Consider the following 18,635-nt stretch of genomic DNA (forward strand, 5'->3'; position numbering starts at 1 on the left):
GCTCTGTGAAACAGTATTTGCTCCTTTTTGAATTTGCTGAACTTTTGCAAAATGTAGCACTTGTTTCATTTAGGGTAGGGAGCCCTAGGGTATTTCAAGGCGGGCATAGAAAAGCAAATTGTATTATATTGCCAATACTGTCTTGTTGATGCCAAAAAACATACCAATTACTGTCCCATGTCCGTATCCGGTAACAGGACCTAGACGGGGGGTCACAGGAGAAAACCAAGGTTGGAAGGGGGCCACAGGCAAAAAAAGTTAAGATTTAGGTTGTTATTTGTTCATTTAAATTCCTCCTATTCCAGATAGGGCTGCCAAAATTCTTTGACAGACATACCAGTTGTAACCGTCACTTAAAGCCTTTATATTTCAATAGGAACCACATGAAGCACTGATAACATTTATTGGAGAAGATAAGTAAAAATTCAGAAAACCCAAAAGCGAATAAATACTGTTTTCCTGAATTGTAATTAGCCACGTTAAGGACAGTAAGGTTTTAGTTCTGAATGCTATTTCTTGGACTGGATCCCGTTTTGCACAGCAGATATGTATAGAGTAGGCCTATACAACTATTTTTAGCATGATATTATTATTATTATTATTATTATTATTATTATTATTATTATTATTATTTGTCCCCTGCCCATCTCCCCCCAGTGGGGGACTCTATAGTATAGCTGTTAATACAGTGTATCAAGCTTTTGTATTTGTGTTTAGTGTCTACTGCTAATGATAATAGTGGCATTTCACTTTAATTGCCAGCATAGTACTTTATAGATAAGGTTGGAGGAGGTCAGAATACTAAAAGAGAGAATTCTAGTTACCTATGATAGGGGAGGACAAATTAGCTTGGTGGCCACTCCTTTGTGGCATGCTCCAAGGTTCTCCCCAGTTTTTAACATTTTTATAAAGCCATTGGAAGAGGTCATCTGTTCGTTTGGAATGAGCTGTCGTCAACATGAAGATAATGCCCAGTTGCACATTGCCACCCTGGGCCCTTCCAAAGATGTCACTGAAGTCCTTTTCCACTGCCTGGAGCTGGTTAGGGTCTGGATAGGACAAAAACCCAAGGAAGATAGAATTGCTGCTTGTTTATCACAGTTCTGTGTTGATTCCTGTGTCGTCTCTTGAGGGGGAGGCCCTAGCCCTGAAAGAGCAGGTCCACAGCTTGGAGGTTCTCTTAGACTCACTGCTGCTGCTGAATGGCCAGGAGGGCCTTTGGCAGCTTTGGCAAGAATGGGAAGATCTCACTATGGTGACTCAGGCCTTCATCACTGGATTTCTGTACAGGTAGTCCTTGAGTTACAACCATTTGTTCAGTGACCGTTCAAAGTTAGGACAGAACTGAATGAAGGGACTTAAAACCAGTCCTCGAAGTTCCAGCTGTTGCAGCATCCCCACAGTCACATGAACAAAATTTGGGTGCTTGGCAGCCAGCTCACACTTACAACCAGTTGCAGCATTCCACGGTCATATGTTCGCCATTTGTGACCTTTCCTGCCAGCTTCCCACAAGCAAAGTCAACAAGTAAATCTCCCACCATGGCCTTTTTTCACTCACATGCACCATGTCCTCCTTCCCCCCATCACTTGCATGCACCCCGCACCCTCTGTCTCGGGCCTCCCTGCACTCGCATGCATGCACCACGTCCTCTTTCCTGGCCTTCCTGCGCTTGCATGCATGCACCCCATGCCCTCTTTTCCAGGCTCCTTGTGCTTGTACTGCACCACAGCACCCCCCTTCCCCCAATTCATGCACAGCCTGTGCCAGGCCTCCCAGGGCCTCTCCCATCCCCCAGGGACTCCCTCTGCCTCCTGCTTAATGACCTACACATCTTGGGGTACGACCATCACTATGCGATGCAGTCACATGATGTTGCACTTTACAACTGCATTGCTTAATGATGGCAATCCGTGTCCCAATTGCAGTCATAAACTCAAGGACTGCCTGCAGTGTTCTCTGCGTGGGGCTGTCTTTGAAGACCACTCAGTAATTACACTTCATTCAGAATATGGCAGCTTGTTGATTGGTTGGTGCTTGTTAGCATGACCATATTATATCTATGTTATGCTCCCTACATTGGATTCCAGTAGGTTTCCAGGGGCAATTCAAAATACTTACTTTAACCTTTATTATTATTAGATTAGATTTTATTATTATGGTTGGTCGCACAGTCAGCCAGATGTTTAGACTGGATTTGGCATTTTTATTCACTTATCAAGTCCTTCCCAAGGACTTGGGATAGGCAGATGTTGTTTGATGGTGTTAGAGGTATCGTCACAGGATATAAGCTGTTCCAAGTAAAGCTGCCTTTTGCAGTTGACTGATGGTGATTTTGTCAGTGCTGATGGTATCTGAGTGGTGCTCCAGATGTTTTGGGATTGTGCCTAAGGCGCCTATAACTATTGGTACTATATTTACTTTCTTTTGCCATAGTCGTTCTACTTCTATTTTCAGGCCTTTATATTTAGTGATTTTCTCCAGTTCTTTCTCTTCTGTTCTGCTGTCTCCAGGTATTGCAGTGTCCGCTATCAAGACTTTTTTGTCTTTCTTATCAACAGTTGTTAAGTCTGAGATGTTGTGTGGCAGGTGCTCATCTGTTTGAATTCTAAAGTCTCAGAGCACTTTAGCTTCTTCGTTTTCTATTACTTTGTTGTATGATCCCACCAGTTCTTGCTTGCAGGCAAATAGTATTTCTTGCAGATACTCCAATGCACCATTGTTGCTACTTTGTCATGCCATAGTTTGTAGTCAGTCTTTGCGATCTTGCAGCAGCTAACTGGGTGGTCCACTGTTTCTTCAGCTTCTTTGCAGAGGCAGCATTTGCTGTCTGTTGCTGTCTTCTCAATTCTGGCTTTGTATGCATTTGTTCTTAAGGCTTGGTCTTGTGCATTATTATTATAATATTTTTATCTGGCCTTTTTTATATATTTGAGTCAACTCAAGGTGGCAAACATACCTAATACTCCTGTGAGGTAGGTTGGGCTGAGAGCGTATGACTGGCCCAAAGTCTCTCAGTCGGCTTTCATGCCTCAGGGAGGCCTAGAACTCACAGTCTCCTGGTTTCTAGCTCAGCACCTTAACCACTACACCAAACTTTAACTTGTAGCCTTCTGGGAATTTGTAAAAATTGAATTATTCCAGAATTTGGGAATCAATGGAGATGCCACCATCCATGTTTTGATAGTTGTCATTTTTTCCATTTAATTTATATTTGGTTTTGATTAAGAATATTTTTAATTATTATTGTTTGATTTTTATTGTGTAGTTATTGGTCAGGAGTCCTTGGAGATTGCATCAATATGTGAATTTAATAAATAATATCAGTAAAAGGTATGGCACATATCTCCTGGTGCTGGATAAATTACACCCTTAACAAAATAAGTTAATTATTGGGAGGCTTGTAATTAAAAACAAATTTGGATAGAGAAGAAAGTGCTTATGTTTAAATGTTTTATTTTACTTAAAAATATTGAATTTTATACTTACTTAGGAATCAGAGATGGAAACCGAGGAAGAAGTTGATATTTTGATGAGTAGTGATATTTATTCAGCAACATTATCAACCAAATCAATTACCTTCACACGTGCCCAAACAGGATGGCTTTTCCGAGAAGATAAAACAGTAAGCCAATTTTTTATTTTAAGATTATTGTCCATTTTATATTACTGTGTCAGTAAGGTTGCACTAAGGCAAAGAAGATGAAGTGACTTAGACTATTATGGCTCCTTTGTTTAATCTCAGAAGTGGAAAGGTCCTAAAAGGTTAAGAGAGGTCCAGTGAAACTGGAAAAAGTAAGACAAGTTGAGGAGAAGATGGTGGACCAGGGTGGGCAGCCTTTTCATGGCTGGGGTACATGCTTCATGTTCTGGGAGGGTGAAGGCTATAGCGGGTGTACCAATGATGCAAAGCAGACAAGATGTTAATCTTTGGTACTCATATCTCCAGATTTCAGCAACACATTTGCACATTTGGAGGAAGCTCTTCAAGAATAAAACAAAACAATTTGCGGCTCTATGTAGCCCTGGACCAACAGCTTGCCCACCCTGGATATAGGTAGTGAATAGGTAGGCAATAAATAGGAAGCCTCACAATTCTAGTCTTCATATCAAATACTCTGTGTGTGTTTATGTCCTTAGGTTTTGTTTTTTTTTGCAGGAAAGGGTGGGAAACTTTTTGGCAGACTTCTACCTGGTGAATGGGCTTGTTTTAGAATCAAGAAAAAGACGGGAACATCTCAGTGAGGAGGATATCCTTCGAAATAAGGCTATCATGGAAAGCTTGAGTAAAGGTGGAAATTTGATGGAACAAAACTTTGAGGTACAGCTGAGCATTTCTTAAATTGCATGCTTAGCATATGGCTTTTAAATGTCAGATTTGAAACTTCATTCTGAATATTTGGTAGAGAACACAAAATACATTACAGCAGTCTTAAATTCTGAGAAGAACTTCCTTTCCTTTGTATACAGGTAGTCCTCGTTTAGCAACCACAGTTGGGACCAGCAACTCGGTCATTAAGTAAAGTGGTTGTTAAGTGAAACCATGACAGTGCTTATGATTTTACTTCAGCTTTCCTTTGCTTTACAGACCTGCAAAGGTCATAAATGTGAGGATTGGTCATAAAGTTACTTTTTTATCACCATTGTAACTGTGAATGGTCACTAAACGAGGCAGTTACTGAACAAGGACTACCTGTATAAGCTTGCATTCTGACATTTTCTTGTGCTGCCATGTTTCTGAAACTTCCTGAATTTCAGTGGTGATATTTGAGAGACTTTGAGAAGCAAAGGTCTTGAGAGCATCGAGGGGGACTGAACTTAACCTGTGACTGTTTGGACTTGGTGTCAGGTTAGCAACTGATCATTTAGTCATTCTCCATAGTCATCACTGAAACTTAAAAACGTTTCTTTTGTGTTTTTGTAAAGGAGGGTTTACTTAATACAATTGACATAGAACTGTGACATCCCATTGCCCCTTTAGTTGTGTAAATTTTTTAATTAAATAGGATTTAACAGAGTTTCTTGATGCCTCTCAGTTCCTACTTCAATTTGTTTTGTCCAAATAGTCTGCCATATTTCGGGTGTGCTAGTTGCTTCCACACCCCTCAGGAGGTAGTATGATGTTTCCTAAATTTTTTAAATATCAGCACAATATTATTAGCATCTTTAATGTTCTGCTGTAACTTGTTAAAATTTTGTCATTTTCAGCCATGTTAATAATTCTAATCATGTACATGTTTTTATAGATGGTAGTCTTCAGTATCAGTTAACAATTTAAAAACTTCCTTTTCACATAACAGCTTAATGGTAGGCTTAATGCTTCAGTATAAAAAAATAATGTTTCTAAAGCTTAACCAACAAACTGTAGTAGACCAAAATAGTGAGTTGTCCAGTGGATAACTGAAATGTAATACAGGTAGTCCCCGGGTTTAAGGACAACCCATAATTAAGAACGGAGCTTATTGTAGCAAAATTTGAGTTAAATACACAATAATTCAAGTTAAATGTGCAATGCTTCGAGTTCATTACACAATACTACTTATAGAGTATTATACAATAATACTGTTCTGGCTTACATACAAATTCAACTTAAGGACAGAACTTGAGAACGGAACTCATTCTTAAACTGGGGACTACCTGAGTCCTATTTGGAAACAGATGTCAAAAACCATTGAGGAAAATTATTCTTTCTCTTAGCATCAGAAATGATTAGTGCAAGTTTGTAATGGCTTACTGCTCTATAAGTTTCCTCCAGTGATATGGGGTAGAAGATCTCTCGTGAAATGAAAATACAGCAGTTGGGGGGGGAGGGAATCACTCCTATATTTTTTCTGAGGAAAATGTTTCACTTTTAGAAGTACGTTGTTAATATTATAATATAATGAAAGAATACAACAAAGTAAGCATTTGGAAACTCTATAGTGATCGTCAAATCTGAAACTGGACATGAGAGAAGAATGCCTGACCTTGAAGAAGAGTTTCCCAGCTATATGATCCTTGATTTCTAGCTAGATAGCAACTTGAGCTGTTTAAACATTGAAGAACACTGTGCTTAAATAAGTGAAATTGTCATAGGAATTTAAAGGAAAACTGGAGCATTCATGTCATATATTGGACAACATTTGACATTCCCCTAGGACTGCTTCCCCATCACTGACAGCTAGTAGAAATTAAGTTAGAATTCATTGAAAGTGGCTACATCATATAATAATAATTCATTACAGAATTAGATGCTGTTTGTGAAAGTCCAAAAATTTAAAGTTGGAAGTAGTTTTAAAGGAAGATTGTTAATTATCCCCAGCATCTTCATGTTGTATGCACACCATAGATTGCCATCTCTTTAAATAGAATGCCTTTAAGAGTCAAAAGTATGTACAGGCAACATTCTTTAAGCTTGCCTTACTCCTTATCTTGGTCTTTGGACAGCTATTTCATGCAGCATTAACACTAGTCTTATATCCAAATTTAAATTTTATTAAAAAAAATATCTTTAAGAGGTATGTCAGATTGATCCACCACAAGTCATTTGTTGAGCTTGCGGTAGTGTAGCTTTAGATTGGACCAGTATTTCAGACTGGTAGGTGTTGTCCTCTGTGGTGGAAAGGTGATGTGTCTGTAGCTTAGAAATGTGGTGGCTATTGAATAAATTCTTCTGTCTTTTCTTTAAAAAGCCTGTCAGGAGACAATCACTTACTCCACCACCACCCAATACAATATCATGGGAGGAATACACATCTGCAGAAAATGGAAAGTGAGTATTACTGTTATATGTATATGGTAATAGAGCCTGCTATGTGCGACCAAGGTTATTTGCAAAATATGTAGGGTGCTTGACATTAGTAGGAGCCAAAAGTATCTATTGTTCTAGACTTTGAGTCATGAGATAAAAAAGAATAACTGGTTGTTTACATAATTATTTATTTCCATTGGTTTGTTTTTTTTAAAGAGCACCCAAAAGTTGCTATGCTGATTCCTCAATATACTTGAAGAAATCAGATGGATTCCCCTGGTACACAATTGATGTTTAAAATGCACACTTATGAAATTTAGTATGGTGTCTGAGACTTGTTCTGGCACCCCAAGTTCTTTTATAACATGCTGTTCTTGACTATCTTCCGAAGTATTTGTTTGATGCAGGTAGCTCAGAGTGTAAACATAAGCACATAAACCTTTTTTGGTATCTGTAGGGCAATGAGATGAAATCTGATCAATTTGAAATGGAAATATCTGTTTATAATTTCATTTAGGTTTTAAGTCTTATTTTACATATTTTTATTAGACATTTTAGAGAAAATATAAAACCATGAAAGGAAAAAGAGCAAAAATAAAGGCATATCTAGTAAGCAAAGATACTAGGCGATAGTGTCTACTTTCTCCATTATTATTTGTAATAGCTTTAGAAGTTTTAGCAGACAAAATCTGGAAAGACAGACAAATATGTGGGGTTAAAATTCAGGGATAAGTATACAAGTTGAAATGCTATGAAGATGGGCACTATATGACAGCTGATGAAAGTAATCAAAGACTTCAGTAAATTCTCCAGATACAAAATAAATGAAAAGAAAACAAAGATAATAATGAGATATATAACCACAAAAGAGATGACTTTCTGAAAAAAGTGTCTGGCTGTGAGATAACAAAACAACAACAACAAAAAAGTGAAATATTTGGGACTTGATTTGGCAAGAGGCAACAAAGACACATTTCAGAACTATTATAATAAGTTTTGCAAAGAAATTAAAAAAAAACCAGAATGGTTGAAGAACTTAAAACTTTTTTGGCTAGGACTCATTGCAACAGTAAAAATGTATACATTACTTAAGTTGAACTTTTTATTTCAAATGGCACCAATTCCAATTTCAGACAAGACCCTGCAAGATAGGCAAAGAACAATCAACAGATATATATGGAGCATGAAAAAATGAGAGTAAGGTTCAAATTTTTTCAGAATTCAAAAGAAAGAGGTGAACTTGCATTTCCTAATTTTAAATTATATTATTGTGCAAGCTGTTCATTGTGGATAACAGAATGGGTAGAATCCCCACATAGTAGAGCATCAATCATAGAAGGAGCCAGCTTAGCCAGTGGACTTCATAGGTGTTCATGGTATAAGGAAACAGAAGAAAATAATTGAAAGAGACATATTATAAGACAAAGTTTGATAAAAATATGGAATCTAATCTAAAAACAAGATTAAGTCTGATGACATCTCCATTGGCTTTACTATCAAATGCCTTTTAATCCAGTGAAAAATATAGTAAGAAAGATTTAATCATGCATGCCAATGTGGTGCGTCCAGACTTAGAAAACAGATTAAAGATATAGCAAGAATTGTTCGGTGAAGGTAGGAATTTACCATGGTTGATGTATTTACAAATTGCTGAAAAAATAAAAAGTGACCTCAGAAATGAAGGAGGGACCTTGAGAAAGATGACAGAATTTGAAACTCTTATACAAAACCAAAATAATCTACGAGGTTGTATATATAACAATATGACATGGAGATGGAACAAATCACACGTTGCATGATCGCGTGGATTCAAAACTTCAGCTTCTTTGAAGTAACCACAGTAGCACAATGGGAAGAGTTATGGAAAAAATATAATTCATTCCAAGCTAAAATTTGAGGGAAAATTAATATATGATATTTTACAGATGGTATACAGTATAATGCTGTCCATAATGACCAAGATAGACAAATCATATAATAACAAATGTTGGAAATGCCACAACAGAGAACATTTCACCATATGTCATGGATATATAAAAAAAAACCCTCAAAAGTACTGGAAAGAAGTATATCAAAATAGTCAGAAAATCCTAAACATAAAAATTGAACTAAAACCACAGGTATTCTTATTAGGTATAATTCCAGAAAATATAAATGAAAAGCACCAGAATTTACTAAGATATATGCTAGCAGCTCCAAGAACTAACTTGGCACATCAGAAAAGAGGAGCAATGCTGACAATACCAGATTGGGAGACCAAAATTGGAGAATATCTGGCAATGGCAAAATTGACACTATATATCTATAATAGAAATCTAGCCAGATTTAAGCTCCCTTATGTATGACATATTACACAAGGCAAATTTAGACATTTAGAATATGGTTTCTAGAAAAAAGTTACGAGACCATTTAAAAACAACTAATGAATGTATTTGAGCAGGAACTGGCAACAATCCTTAATGTGTAATGTAAAGTAAAAAATATCAAATTGCCCTTAGCGGTTGGGGACACAAATCAAGGGGAAAGGGAGAATGTGCCACTAGAAAGTTTTCTCACAATGCTTTTTTATTAATATTTAGTAGTTGTTTCTTTTTGTTCTGTCCTTTTTTTCTCTTGTGTTTCATTATTTTAATAATCATACTGTTTAAGAGCAACAACGAAGAAGAACAAAAGAAAAGGCTAAAAACCTGAGGTGAGGTTGGCCTCATCACTCTTGAGCTTCTAGAAGTCTCTTAAAACCCAGTTATGCCAGCAGGCCTGGGGACCCCAGGGGACAGGGGAATTAGTGAGGTGGCTCCCTTCTGTTTAACATCCTTTTTTTTTCCCTTGTTCTATTTTGATTTTTATATTTTTAATGTATTTATTGATTGTTTTTAGCTTTGTCGTACGCCACTCAGAGTCGCCTGTGGTGAGATGAGCAGCTATATAGATTGGTTTAATTAATAAATGAATTTAATAAATAAATTAAAAAGCACAATACAAATGAATAAATGAGAAATTTACAAATATCATAGATACGATAATTTTCTTGTATGTTGTCGATTGATGGTAAATAACTGAATGTATTATATCATTTTAAAAGCTTGAAAATCACTACTAAGCTCTAAGTGGAACACAAATATCAGGAGCTATAGTCAGTACAATGTGAGTCATAAAATGAAATTATGAGCTACAGTAAATTCTATGCATGATGCTAAACGTTTATTCTAATTTTTAAAATCCCATAAATTGGAATTTAGATTTTATACAGAGATGAAGTTGCATTTTAGATGTGGCACATATCCTTGTATTGAACTGTAATCAAGGAATGGTTTCCACTTTGAGTTAAATTCTGTCTCAGATTTATTTTTAAGGTAAAAAGTTATTCTAAGGTTTAATTTTTTAAAAGAAATTAATTGCACCCTTTACTTTATTATTGAAAATAAGAGGTTCTGAAAGTACTTAAATTTATATGTCCGTGTGTGCATGAGAGAAAGAACAGCAACAAAGAGAGAAGTCAGTGTATTTCTTCTCTCTCCCTCCCTCCCTCCCTTCCTCTCAAAAGAGCTTTCCAAGCTTCACTGAATAATTTCCGTTATCCTTGTTTCCTGCTCAACAAAAATCTGTTTCAAGGTGCTCTGTTTCTGTATTTTATGTATTAGAGAGATTTTCATTTTGATTTTCTTTAATTAGAGCACCTCATTTGGGTAGAGAACTTGTCTGCAAAGAAAGCAAGAAAACCTTTAAAGCTACAATAGCCATGAGCCAAGAATTTCCTCTAGGAATTGAATCGTAAGTCTCAATTGCTTATTACAGAAGATCGTGAAAGAACGTGATACATTGAAGTTATATTGCTGATTATATTGTGCTTATTCCAGAGACTCTAATGTATAGAATAAGAAAAAGTTGTATACAACAGATGAGGTTGTGATTTGTTCTGTTGTACAATATATGGGTTCTGCATAGCTTCAGTTTCAGCTTTGGCTGATTGTGTTATCCCTTGGTGAGTCATAAGCATTCTCTTCCAGATTAATCAATTTCTGTAAGTCATGTATCACTTAGGAAATTATTTCTCTGATGTTGCTTACTGATTTCCAGAATGTCTAGACTGGTGCAAAGTGATGTCACTTTGCAGAGTTTTCTTGCCTTTAGTTCCTGAAGCAAAGGGGTCATCCCACTGGGAAAACCTAGGCACTCTGCCTTGGTTTCTTGTAAGTGTTAACATCAGCTGCTTTGCTTTGCTTGGCCACTTCATTCTGATGGAAATATCTTATGTCCACTGATGTGCAGAAGAATACTAAAGGAGGAAAGCCCATCATACCTTGAATCTCCTAAGGCTTTCCAAAACAGCCACATCTTAGCAGCTTTCCTAAATGCCAGCAGGATTGGTGCTGACCTGAACTTGGTTGAAGGATAGGGTAGCAACAGAAAAGGTGTACCCTCATGGTCCCTGATGGCAACAATCCTTCAAGCTGGGATTCAAAGGATTCCCCTCCCTATTAGATGGGCAGAAATCACTGGGAGAAGGCAGTCCAGCAAATATCCAGGTCTTAAGACATAAGGGGCTTTAAAGATGACTATCAACACTTTGAATTGCATCTGGAAGCCAACTGGCAATCAGTACAGCTCTCATAATAGTGATGTCACGTGGACAAACCAAGAGACATCGTAATTACTTGAGCTACTGCATTCCGAACCAGCTGTAATTTCCAGGTGGTCTTCGGGGCATCCACACATAGAGTGAGTTGCAGTAGTCCAATCATGAGGTTACCAAGACATAAATGACTGTGAGCAGGGCCTGGAATGGTTGTAACTGGCACACAAGATGGAGTTGTGCAAAGGCCCTTCTAGCCACAGCAGCACCTGTTCCTCGATCAGGAGCTGTAAATCCAGGAGGATTCCCAAATTACAAGCCAGTTGAAAGGAAGTAGCTCCTCTGTAGTCCATGGTCTGCAGGATATTGAAACTCCATCAGAAGGGCTGGAGAAGGCCTGTGAATGGGTTAGTTTCTGAACCTTTCAACATCTACATCAATGTTATTTTTTAAATACTTGCTTGTATTTAAATACCCAAGTTCTGTATCAAGATTACAAAAATGTTGGGCATGGGATTAGACCTGGTGCTACCCCTTTTATCCCCTCAAAAAACAACAATCACAGTTTTCTTGTGAAATAACACAAAATTAACGTTTACTCACATGAATTAGTTTTTCTTCAGGAACAGCAGTTACAGTAGCAACAAATAAATGGCAAATTTAAAGTATTAAGTAAATTAGAAAATTAGGCCATAATTAGTCTCTGAGCTGAATAGCTCAGACATGTGCTTTCGCCTTGAAAGCATGGTGGAGGAGGAAATGGAAGTGACCTCACAGAGTCTCCGCCTCCTTCCATGTGTCTGTCTATGAATACAGGAGCTGTGAGTTTTTGACTGCATTATCCTACAAAAAAATGCATATTACAGGCTACACGCTGTACACATACTCTGTGTAACAAGCAAGAACAGCACTCATGAGAATATAATTTATATTAAAAAATCGGTAATTTATTTTTGGATGCTTGAATCTGCTTCTTAACACATGATGGTATTTTTAGAATATCTATTGCTGGTTGTTGTATATCTTGATAGTATCTTCCGTAGTAGAATGGAAAACTGGAATTTTGGAATTAATTACTATGAAAAATGATTAAGGCTGCCCACTTAAGCATTGGGTTTTAGGACTGGGAATTGAATAGTATGTTTGAAAACTGCAACTAGAGCAATTATGTAGGTTTGAGAGAAAAGAATTGAATGCTAAAACTTCATTTAGTCAATCAGCATTGACTTTGCAAACATGGTTTTGATCTGATTATAGGAATGGATGAGAATAATACCTTCCCTTCTCAGTTGCTCAAATCACCTGGGTAATTGTTGAAGCTGTTAAGAGATGCTGTTGTCATGCATGTCTTCTCTTTCAGGTTGTTGAATGTTTTAGAAGTAATTGCACCCTTCAAGCACTTTAACAAACTGCGGGAATTTGTGCAGATGAAACTTCCACCAGGCTTTCCAGTAAAGTTAGGTGAGCTATGGATTTCATTGGATAAAACAACTCCCAGTCTTCCAAAACCAGGGGTTATTATTTGATTGCCTCTTGGGGTGGGGGGAGAAATGCAATAGGTTCCAGTCGGGCATTAAGCAAAATAAATGTGCCAATTCATGGTCTGCTGAGTGGAAAATACATAATACAAAGTGAAATTTTTGCCTGAACAGGAAGGGCTAGCCTAGGCAAAATACGAAATGTGTGGTTGCATTTCATTTATCCTTTGTTAAGCAAGAGGGAAACTGTCTGGCAGGATTATTGGGATTGGGACTGTGGTTTAATCCTTTCCTTGTGTTGCATCCCTTCCCTCCCTGAAGGCCCGGAAGCTTCGCTGAGACAATAGAGAGGTATAAACAGCTAGTTCATCCTTGTGCTGAAGTTCTGTTTGGGCTCCAAGTTAAAAGATGTTTTCCCTTCCTTATGAACTTTGCTCCTTTTATTTTATTTTATTAAATAATAATAAATGATAATATTTATTATTATTTACTTGTATAAGTAAATGCCGTTTTTAGCAATGTTTCTTTATTCTGCTTGAAAGCTAGCCAACTTCAGCCATTGTGAAGTGGGACCCACAGAAAGTAAGTGCTTGTGAACAAAGAGGCCACATATTTTATGATGTCTGTCCATTTTTTAAAAATTCCATTGTGTTCTCTAATTAAAACAAGTTTAGTAACTTTCTCTGACTATATAAACTTTGGAAATATTGCTCAGGGCCAAAAACAGGATGAATGCACATAATAAGCACTAATATTACTTTAAAAGAAACATAGAACCTTGGCTAGGTTCTTACAAAGACAGACATTGCACAGTCACCATGCAGAGGCCGACTGAATTTGACAGTAGGAGGTAGAGAAACAACTTATCAGTGTTTTGATATGTGGATTAAAAATACGGGGTTGGGCCTCTCTAAAAGATACAAAGTCTTGTTTAAAGTCATTGATTGACTCAGTGAAGATTTATGTATTAATATACCCCTGCCTCATTGGAACAAAACAGTTGATGATGAATAATATAAAGCACAGTCGCAGCAGGAAAACAAAAGATTTGGAGAAATAAAGTTTTTACAATTCTGTTACAAGGGGAAAAAGAACAGCATGAGTTGATGGATGTAGGAGTTTCACAAGTGTGGGTTAGTGTTGAAAATGAGCCTGTGCCTTGTAGCCACTCAGCTGATTCTCTTTTATGCTCAAAAGTAGGCATCTCAGTTTAAACATGGTGGTCCAGCAGCTTCATATGGATGGAAGCAGTTTATCAAATGATCTGGTTCTAAATTATTTAGAGCTTTAAAAATTGCCACCTGTACTTTAAATTAAGCTTGAAACCTAGTGAATGACTGACATCTAATCAGACACTAGTCCTCATCAAAATTTGGCTTTTGCAGCAATTTGTATTTGCAATCTGCCTTCAAATTATAACAGTTTCATCCCACCATAAGCTGACAGCTTGTGCCCATGCTATTCAAGTGGGAATATAACTCCTTTCAAGGCCAACTTGGGTTTTTTTCCCCTCAATAACATTACTTTTGTCCGGCTAGATGTTTCAGCGATCAATTCCAGAACTCTTTTCAGATGCATGGTGCCTTCCTCTATTATTCCCTAAGATCAGTAGATAGAAATGAGAGGTAGGGATGCTTATTGCCTGCATATTGATGATAATACCACAGCCCAGATCGGTAGATGATCTCTGCCAGCAGTTTTCTTAGGTGCTGGAAAACATTGGATACAGGGTGGTCCATTAAGGCATCTCATTGGCCATCAGTTACAACATTCCTCCATACCATCCTTTGGACCCTTTCATCAAAAAGGGCTTAGAATCACATGAAACTACCTGTGAGGCCCACCTTGGCTAGGTGGTCCAGGAGAATATCATGGAAATGATCAGGAGGAGTCTTTTGTTAAAGAGAATAAGGGCCCCTTCCCTGACATTAATGGTTCTGTTCCTTTCCTCCCAGATATCCCTGTGTTTCCAACAATCACAGCCACTGTGACTTTTCAAGAGTTTCGCTATGATGAGTTTGATCAATCAATTTTCACAATTCCTGATGACTACAAGGAGGACCCTAGCCGCTTTCCTGATCTCTAAACTTAACTGGACAGTTAGCAGCGAATAAAGAATACCAGCATGCCTCAGAAAACAAGAGAAGAGAAGGACGCGGATAGCTCAAGACTTGTGTCTGGAAGTTGAGAAAATGGAAAGGATAAAACTTATTTAAATGAATTCAGAAAGGGAACACAGAGTGAATTTTATCTATTGTAACATATAGCAAGCATTCATCTGGTGTCTCAATGACAGCAGGTCTCCTGATGTATCACATCCATTTATACATCTAGACTTGCAAGCATGGTAGTCTGGCACCTCAGTGACCCCCCCCCACCTCCCAAGATACATACATAACTGCTATGAAGACTATAATTTGTTTTTAGATTTTTTTTCCCTTGGTAATAAAAAGCACTCTTGGACCATTTGGATAAACACTAAAATGTCTTACCTGGGTATTAGCCCTTTTAAACACCCGTCAGAGTCAAGATAACCTTCCTTCAAGGTTTGTTTTTCATACATTGTAGATCCTGTTTTATTCAGCAAATTGAACATCATCTGAGCATTTAGAAGAAGGAATTACTTTTCTGTAGATAAATGAGCCAAAAGCTAACCTTTTATAAATAGTTGCTTTTATTTATTGCAATACATTTCAGTACTAGAACATTCACTCTGCAGGGAATAAGGTACCTCCTTTAGCACCTTAGTGCAACTCATTGTGGTGCTATCTATATTTTCCCCAAATTGTTGATTTATCCACTGAAGATTGTTTACTATTTTCATGAATATCTTTTCAAGCTGGTTGGAAATGATCTTGCAGTATTTGTTGGAGAACATGCTAGGAGATTCTTCCTTGACGTTTATTTGGGTTGCTCAAATGTACAAGAGTGACTCAACAAGCATACCAAATTTGCATTTATGTTCTGCAGCATTGGGAACATATTGAATAATATGCACTTAGGTTATAACAATCTCAAATGTGAAGTGTGTTTTCTCTCTCGAGAGAAAATCTAATAAAATGAATAAGGGCTGCAGTAAAATAAGAAAAATGTACAGAAATGCTAAGGGGTGTTTCCAGTATGGTTAGCTTCAACAAGAAAAACTTTTGGCTTTTTTCTTCAAATTGATTTCTAAAAATTAGGAGTATTACATGGTTCCAGCCAATGAAACAGGAGTATAACCTAGTATTTTTGCTCTACTGTCTCAAACTGTCGATACCTACGTTCATTTGTGTTGCGAGATTTGGCTTTTGGTAATGTGTATGTGTACAGAAATGTAAATACTTTCAGAAGAATATTCTTTGTGCGGTCTAGTCAATTTTTTTTTTTTATTTGGGTCTGGAAACTGCTTAAGTCACTTTCAGACTTGCAGAAAACCACCATGCAGGGTAACACCCAGCACTGGCAATATCTTAAAATGTGAAATGAGGTTTTCTGAGGCACAGCGCTCAGTAAAACAGACTCATAAGCCGCATCAGCTCTGTCAGGAAAAAGGTACAGAACTAATTAAGGTTGTAGCTTTGCATTAGGACCACATGCAGAGAAGCAACTCAAGCCAACTGCAGCTTCATATTCTAAACCAGGGAATAAATACTGAGCTTAATTCCAGAAATATTGCAAACTTGTTAGAAGTTTAAACCAACCAGGACTGGCAGCTGTAAGTGTGAAGACAGCCTGTTAGGGCTTTATGTATTGGGCCTTTATGCTGTTGGGCCGTATTTTGAAAAGTGCCGGGTTATTGGCAGAATCCATTATGAGAGATTCAATCTGCCTATGAAATGCAGTTAAAAACATTCTCATTTCTTCTGTGAGTTGATTCAGGAGGAGACATTAAGTCTAAAAGTGCTTGATGCTATAGGTTGCATCCAGTTAGTGCCACCTGCCCACAAAATAACCTCTGTCAGAGAGATGGGAGTGATTTTCACATATTCTTATAATCCCTGTGCCCTCCAGCTTCTCTAAAATAGATTCAGGGGAGGAGGAGAACAAAGTCCTGTTGTTTGAGTGGAAGTCTCCTCTTTTGTCATTGGATTGTGTCCTTTGTATTATCTGTCCTGTGAGCATCTCATAAAAAGAATATGCTGTATAGGAATTTACAGCACCGTTCTCATGGGAATGATGGACAGTATGAATTTGATTGGATGACTGTATCTCCCCCAAATGGTAGGAACTTGATAATGGTCATCTCCTGTATCTGAAATTATCGGATTAATAATGCCAAAGTTATCTTTCATTGAGTTTTAGGGAAAAAAAATAATTGCTTAAGAATCTCAGCTCAGCATATGGAATACATAAATCTTTCCACAATGGTTAAATACTAGGTTGGATCCAGATTTAATCACGTGGGAAATAAAAAAGATACCAGTTGAAATCAGTGAATTCTTCAGAACAAAGACTGATTTCAGTGGATCTAATCTAACCATAATCTGGGATCCAATTTAGTGAAGTTTTTTGTCCAGTCTAGTCAGTCATAATCTAGTAAGATGTGAAAGGGGGAAAGAACTTTACTTTGATAGTTGCTGGTCAACCTCTGACAACAGAAGAAAGACCTCAAATTTTAGCTTGTTTGCACTGAATAAAAGAGAACAGCCTCTTAGTGGTTTCAGCAGATTTTAAAGTTGTGGTTTATATTGTATCACAACCCTTTTAAAAAATTGTGTAGGTATAAAAGCAGTGTTTTTATTTTGTTCCAGTGATAGATTTTCAGGAAAAAAAAATCAGTGCCCACTGCAGTTGATCTGATTGCATCCAAGCGCATATGCATACAGCTCTCTTGCTTTCATGGAGCTTCCAGTTCATGAATTTGGGAAGTTGATTTACACATGCAATAGGAAGGCACATATACACTGACTTTAAAGGTAATGGGAAAAACTTTTCTGTAAAGAGAGCTCTTTGCCTGCAACAGTGTTCCCAAATGTAGAGGAAAGACTGCATTCAGAATCTTAGAACTAAGTAATAAAGAACAGATATTAATGAACAAAGATAGGTTGGTGCTTGACCATTAAGCCCTTTAGAGAATCTGCTGTGACTTCTTTTTGGTTGTACCATCTAACATAGTACATTAGGTAATTGTTGCATCCCAAATATTTTGCATTGGCTACATCCACCACTCGTTAGAATGACAAACTTTTGAGCCCAAGAGTATTCCTGAATCATTTTCAAGAATTTTGGATTTATGTATAAGTATGGTTGCATTATGGGAAAGAAGTCCATATAAAAATATGCAAAATTTATTATAAATGTAGCACAACTGGCCAAGATATAGGATGATGCCATTTGCATATTTTTAGGCCATGGCTAAAAAGGAATGTTATTTGGGAAGCAGATAGTATTAGTGTAGGAATGTGCAAAATTAGTTGATCTGGGAATGGACTGTTCCAGACAAGTCCAGAATGTTCTGTTTTCTTCTAGACCATGCCAAATTTTTCCAGGGAAGGCACTTTGGCAATTCCCAGAAATAAGTTCTCCAGACTAAACTGCAATTTAAGGGTCAGATCACCCCCAAAACACCTCAAACTACTTTTGGTTTGAAGGATTTATTTTGGAAAGCTGCTTATCATCCCCTGAAACAAAATATTGGAGTTTTCCAGAATAATCTGTTCCTATATCAATAAAGTTTGCACATCCCTTGTTCTGAATAATTTGGAAAGGTGTTAAATTTAAACATGTTAAATTTTCATTTGAGAAACATCTGAAATTTCTTTGAGGTTTGACCTCTGAAAAACTAGCAAAGTGTTCTGTCAAGCATTAGCATAGGATCTTTTAGAAGAACTCAAACTCTTCCTTAATCAAACTCAGTCTTACTGGTCTTCCA

General features: G+C 37.2%; 1 protein-coding gene across 1 annotated transcript in view; it reads left to right on the forward strand.

Moving 5' to 3' along the window:
- ANKRD13C (ankyrin repeat domain 13C) overlaps nt 1–18,395 on the forward strand; it is a 36,137-nt gene extending 17,742 nt beyond the window's left edge. Inside the window, exons 8-13 of the mRNA XM_088153199.1 lie at nt 3,494–3,625; nt 4,160–4,321; nt 6,672–6,751; nt 10,403–10,501; nt 12,664–12,764; nt 14,737–18,395. Coding sequence (XP_088009325.1) covers nt 3,494–3,625; nt 4,160–4,321; nt 6,672–6,751; nt 10,403–10,501; nt 12,664–12,764; nt 14,737–14,867 — 705 coding nt within the window. The 3' untranslated portion in view covers nt 14,868–18,395. The remainder of the gene's footprint in view (nt 1–3,493; nt 3,626–4,159; nt 4,322–6,671; nt 6,752–10,402; nt 10,502–12,663; nt 12,765–14,736) is intronic.
- The last annotated feature ends 240 nt before the right edge of the window (nt 18,396–18,635 follow it).

The sequence above is a fragment of the Python bivittatus genome, unplaced genomic scaffold, assembly GCF_059951505.1.
Source record: "Python bivittatus isolate LINGU-HERP-01145 unplaced genomic scaffold, Pbiv_v1 ctg000700_np1212, whole genome shotgun sequence".
Taxonomy (NCBI): Eukaryota; Metazoa; Chordata; class Lepidosauria; order Squamata; family Pythonidae; genus Python; species Python bivittatus.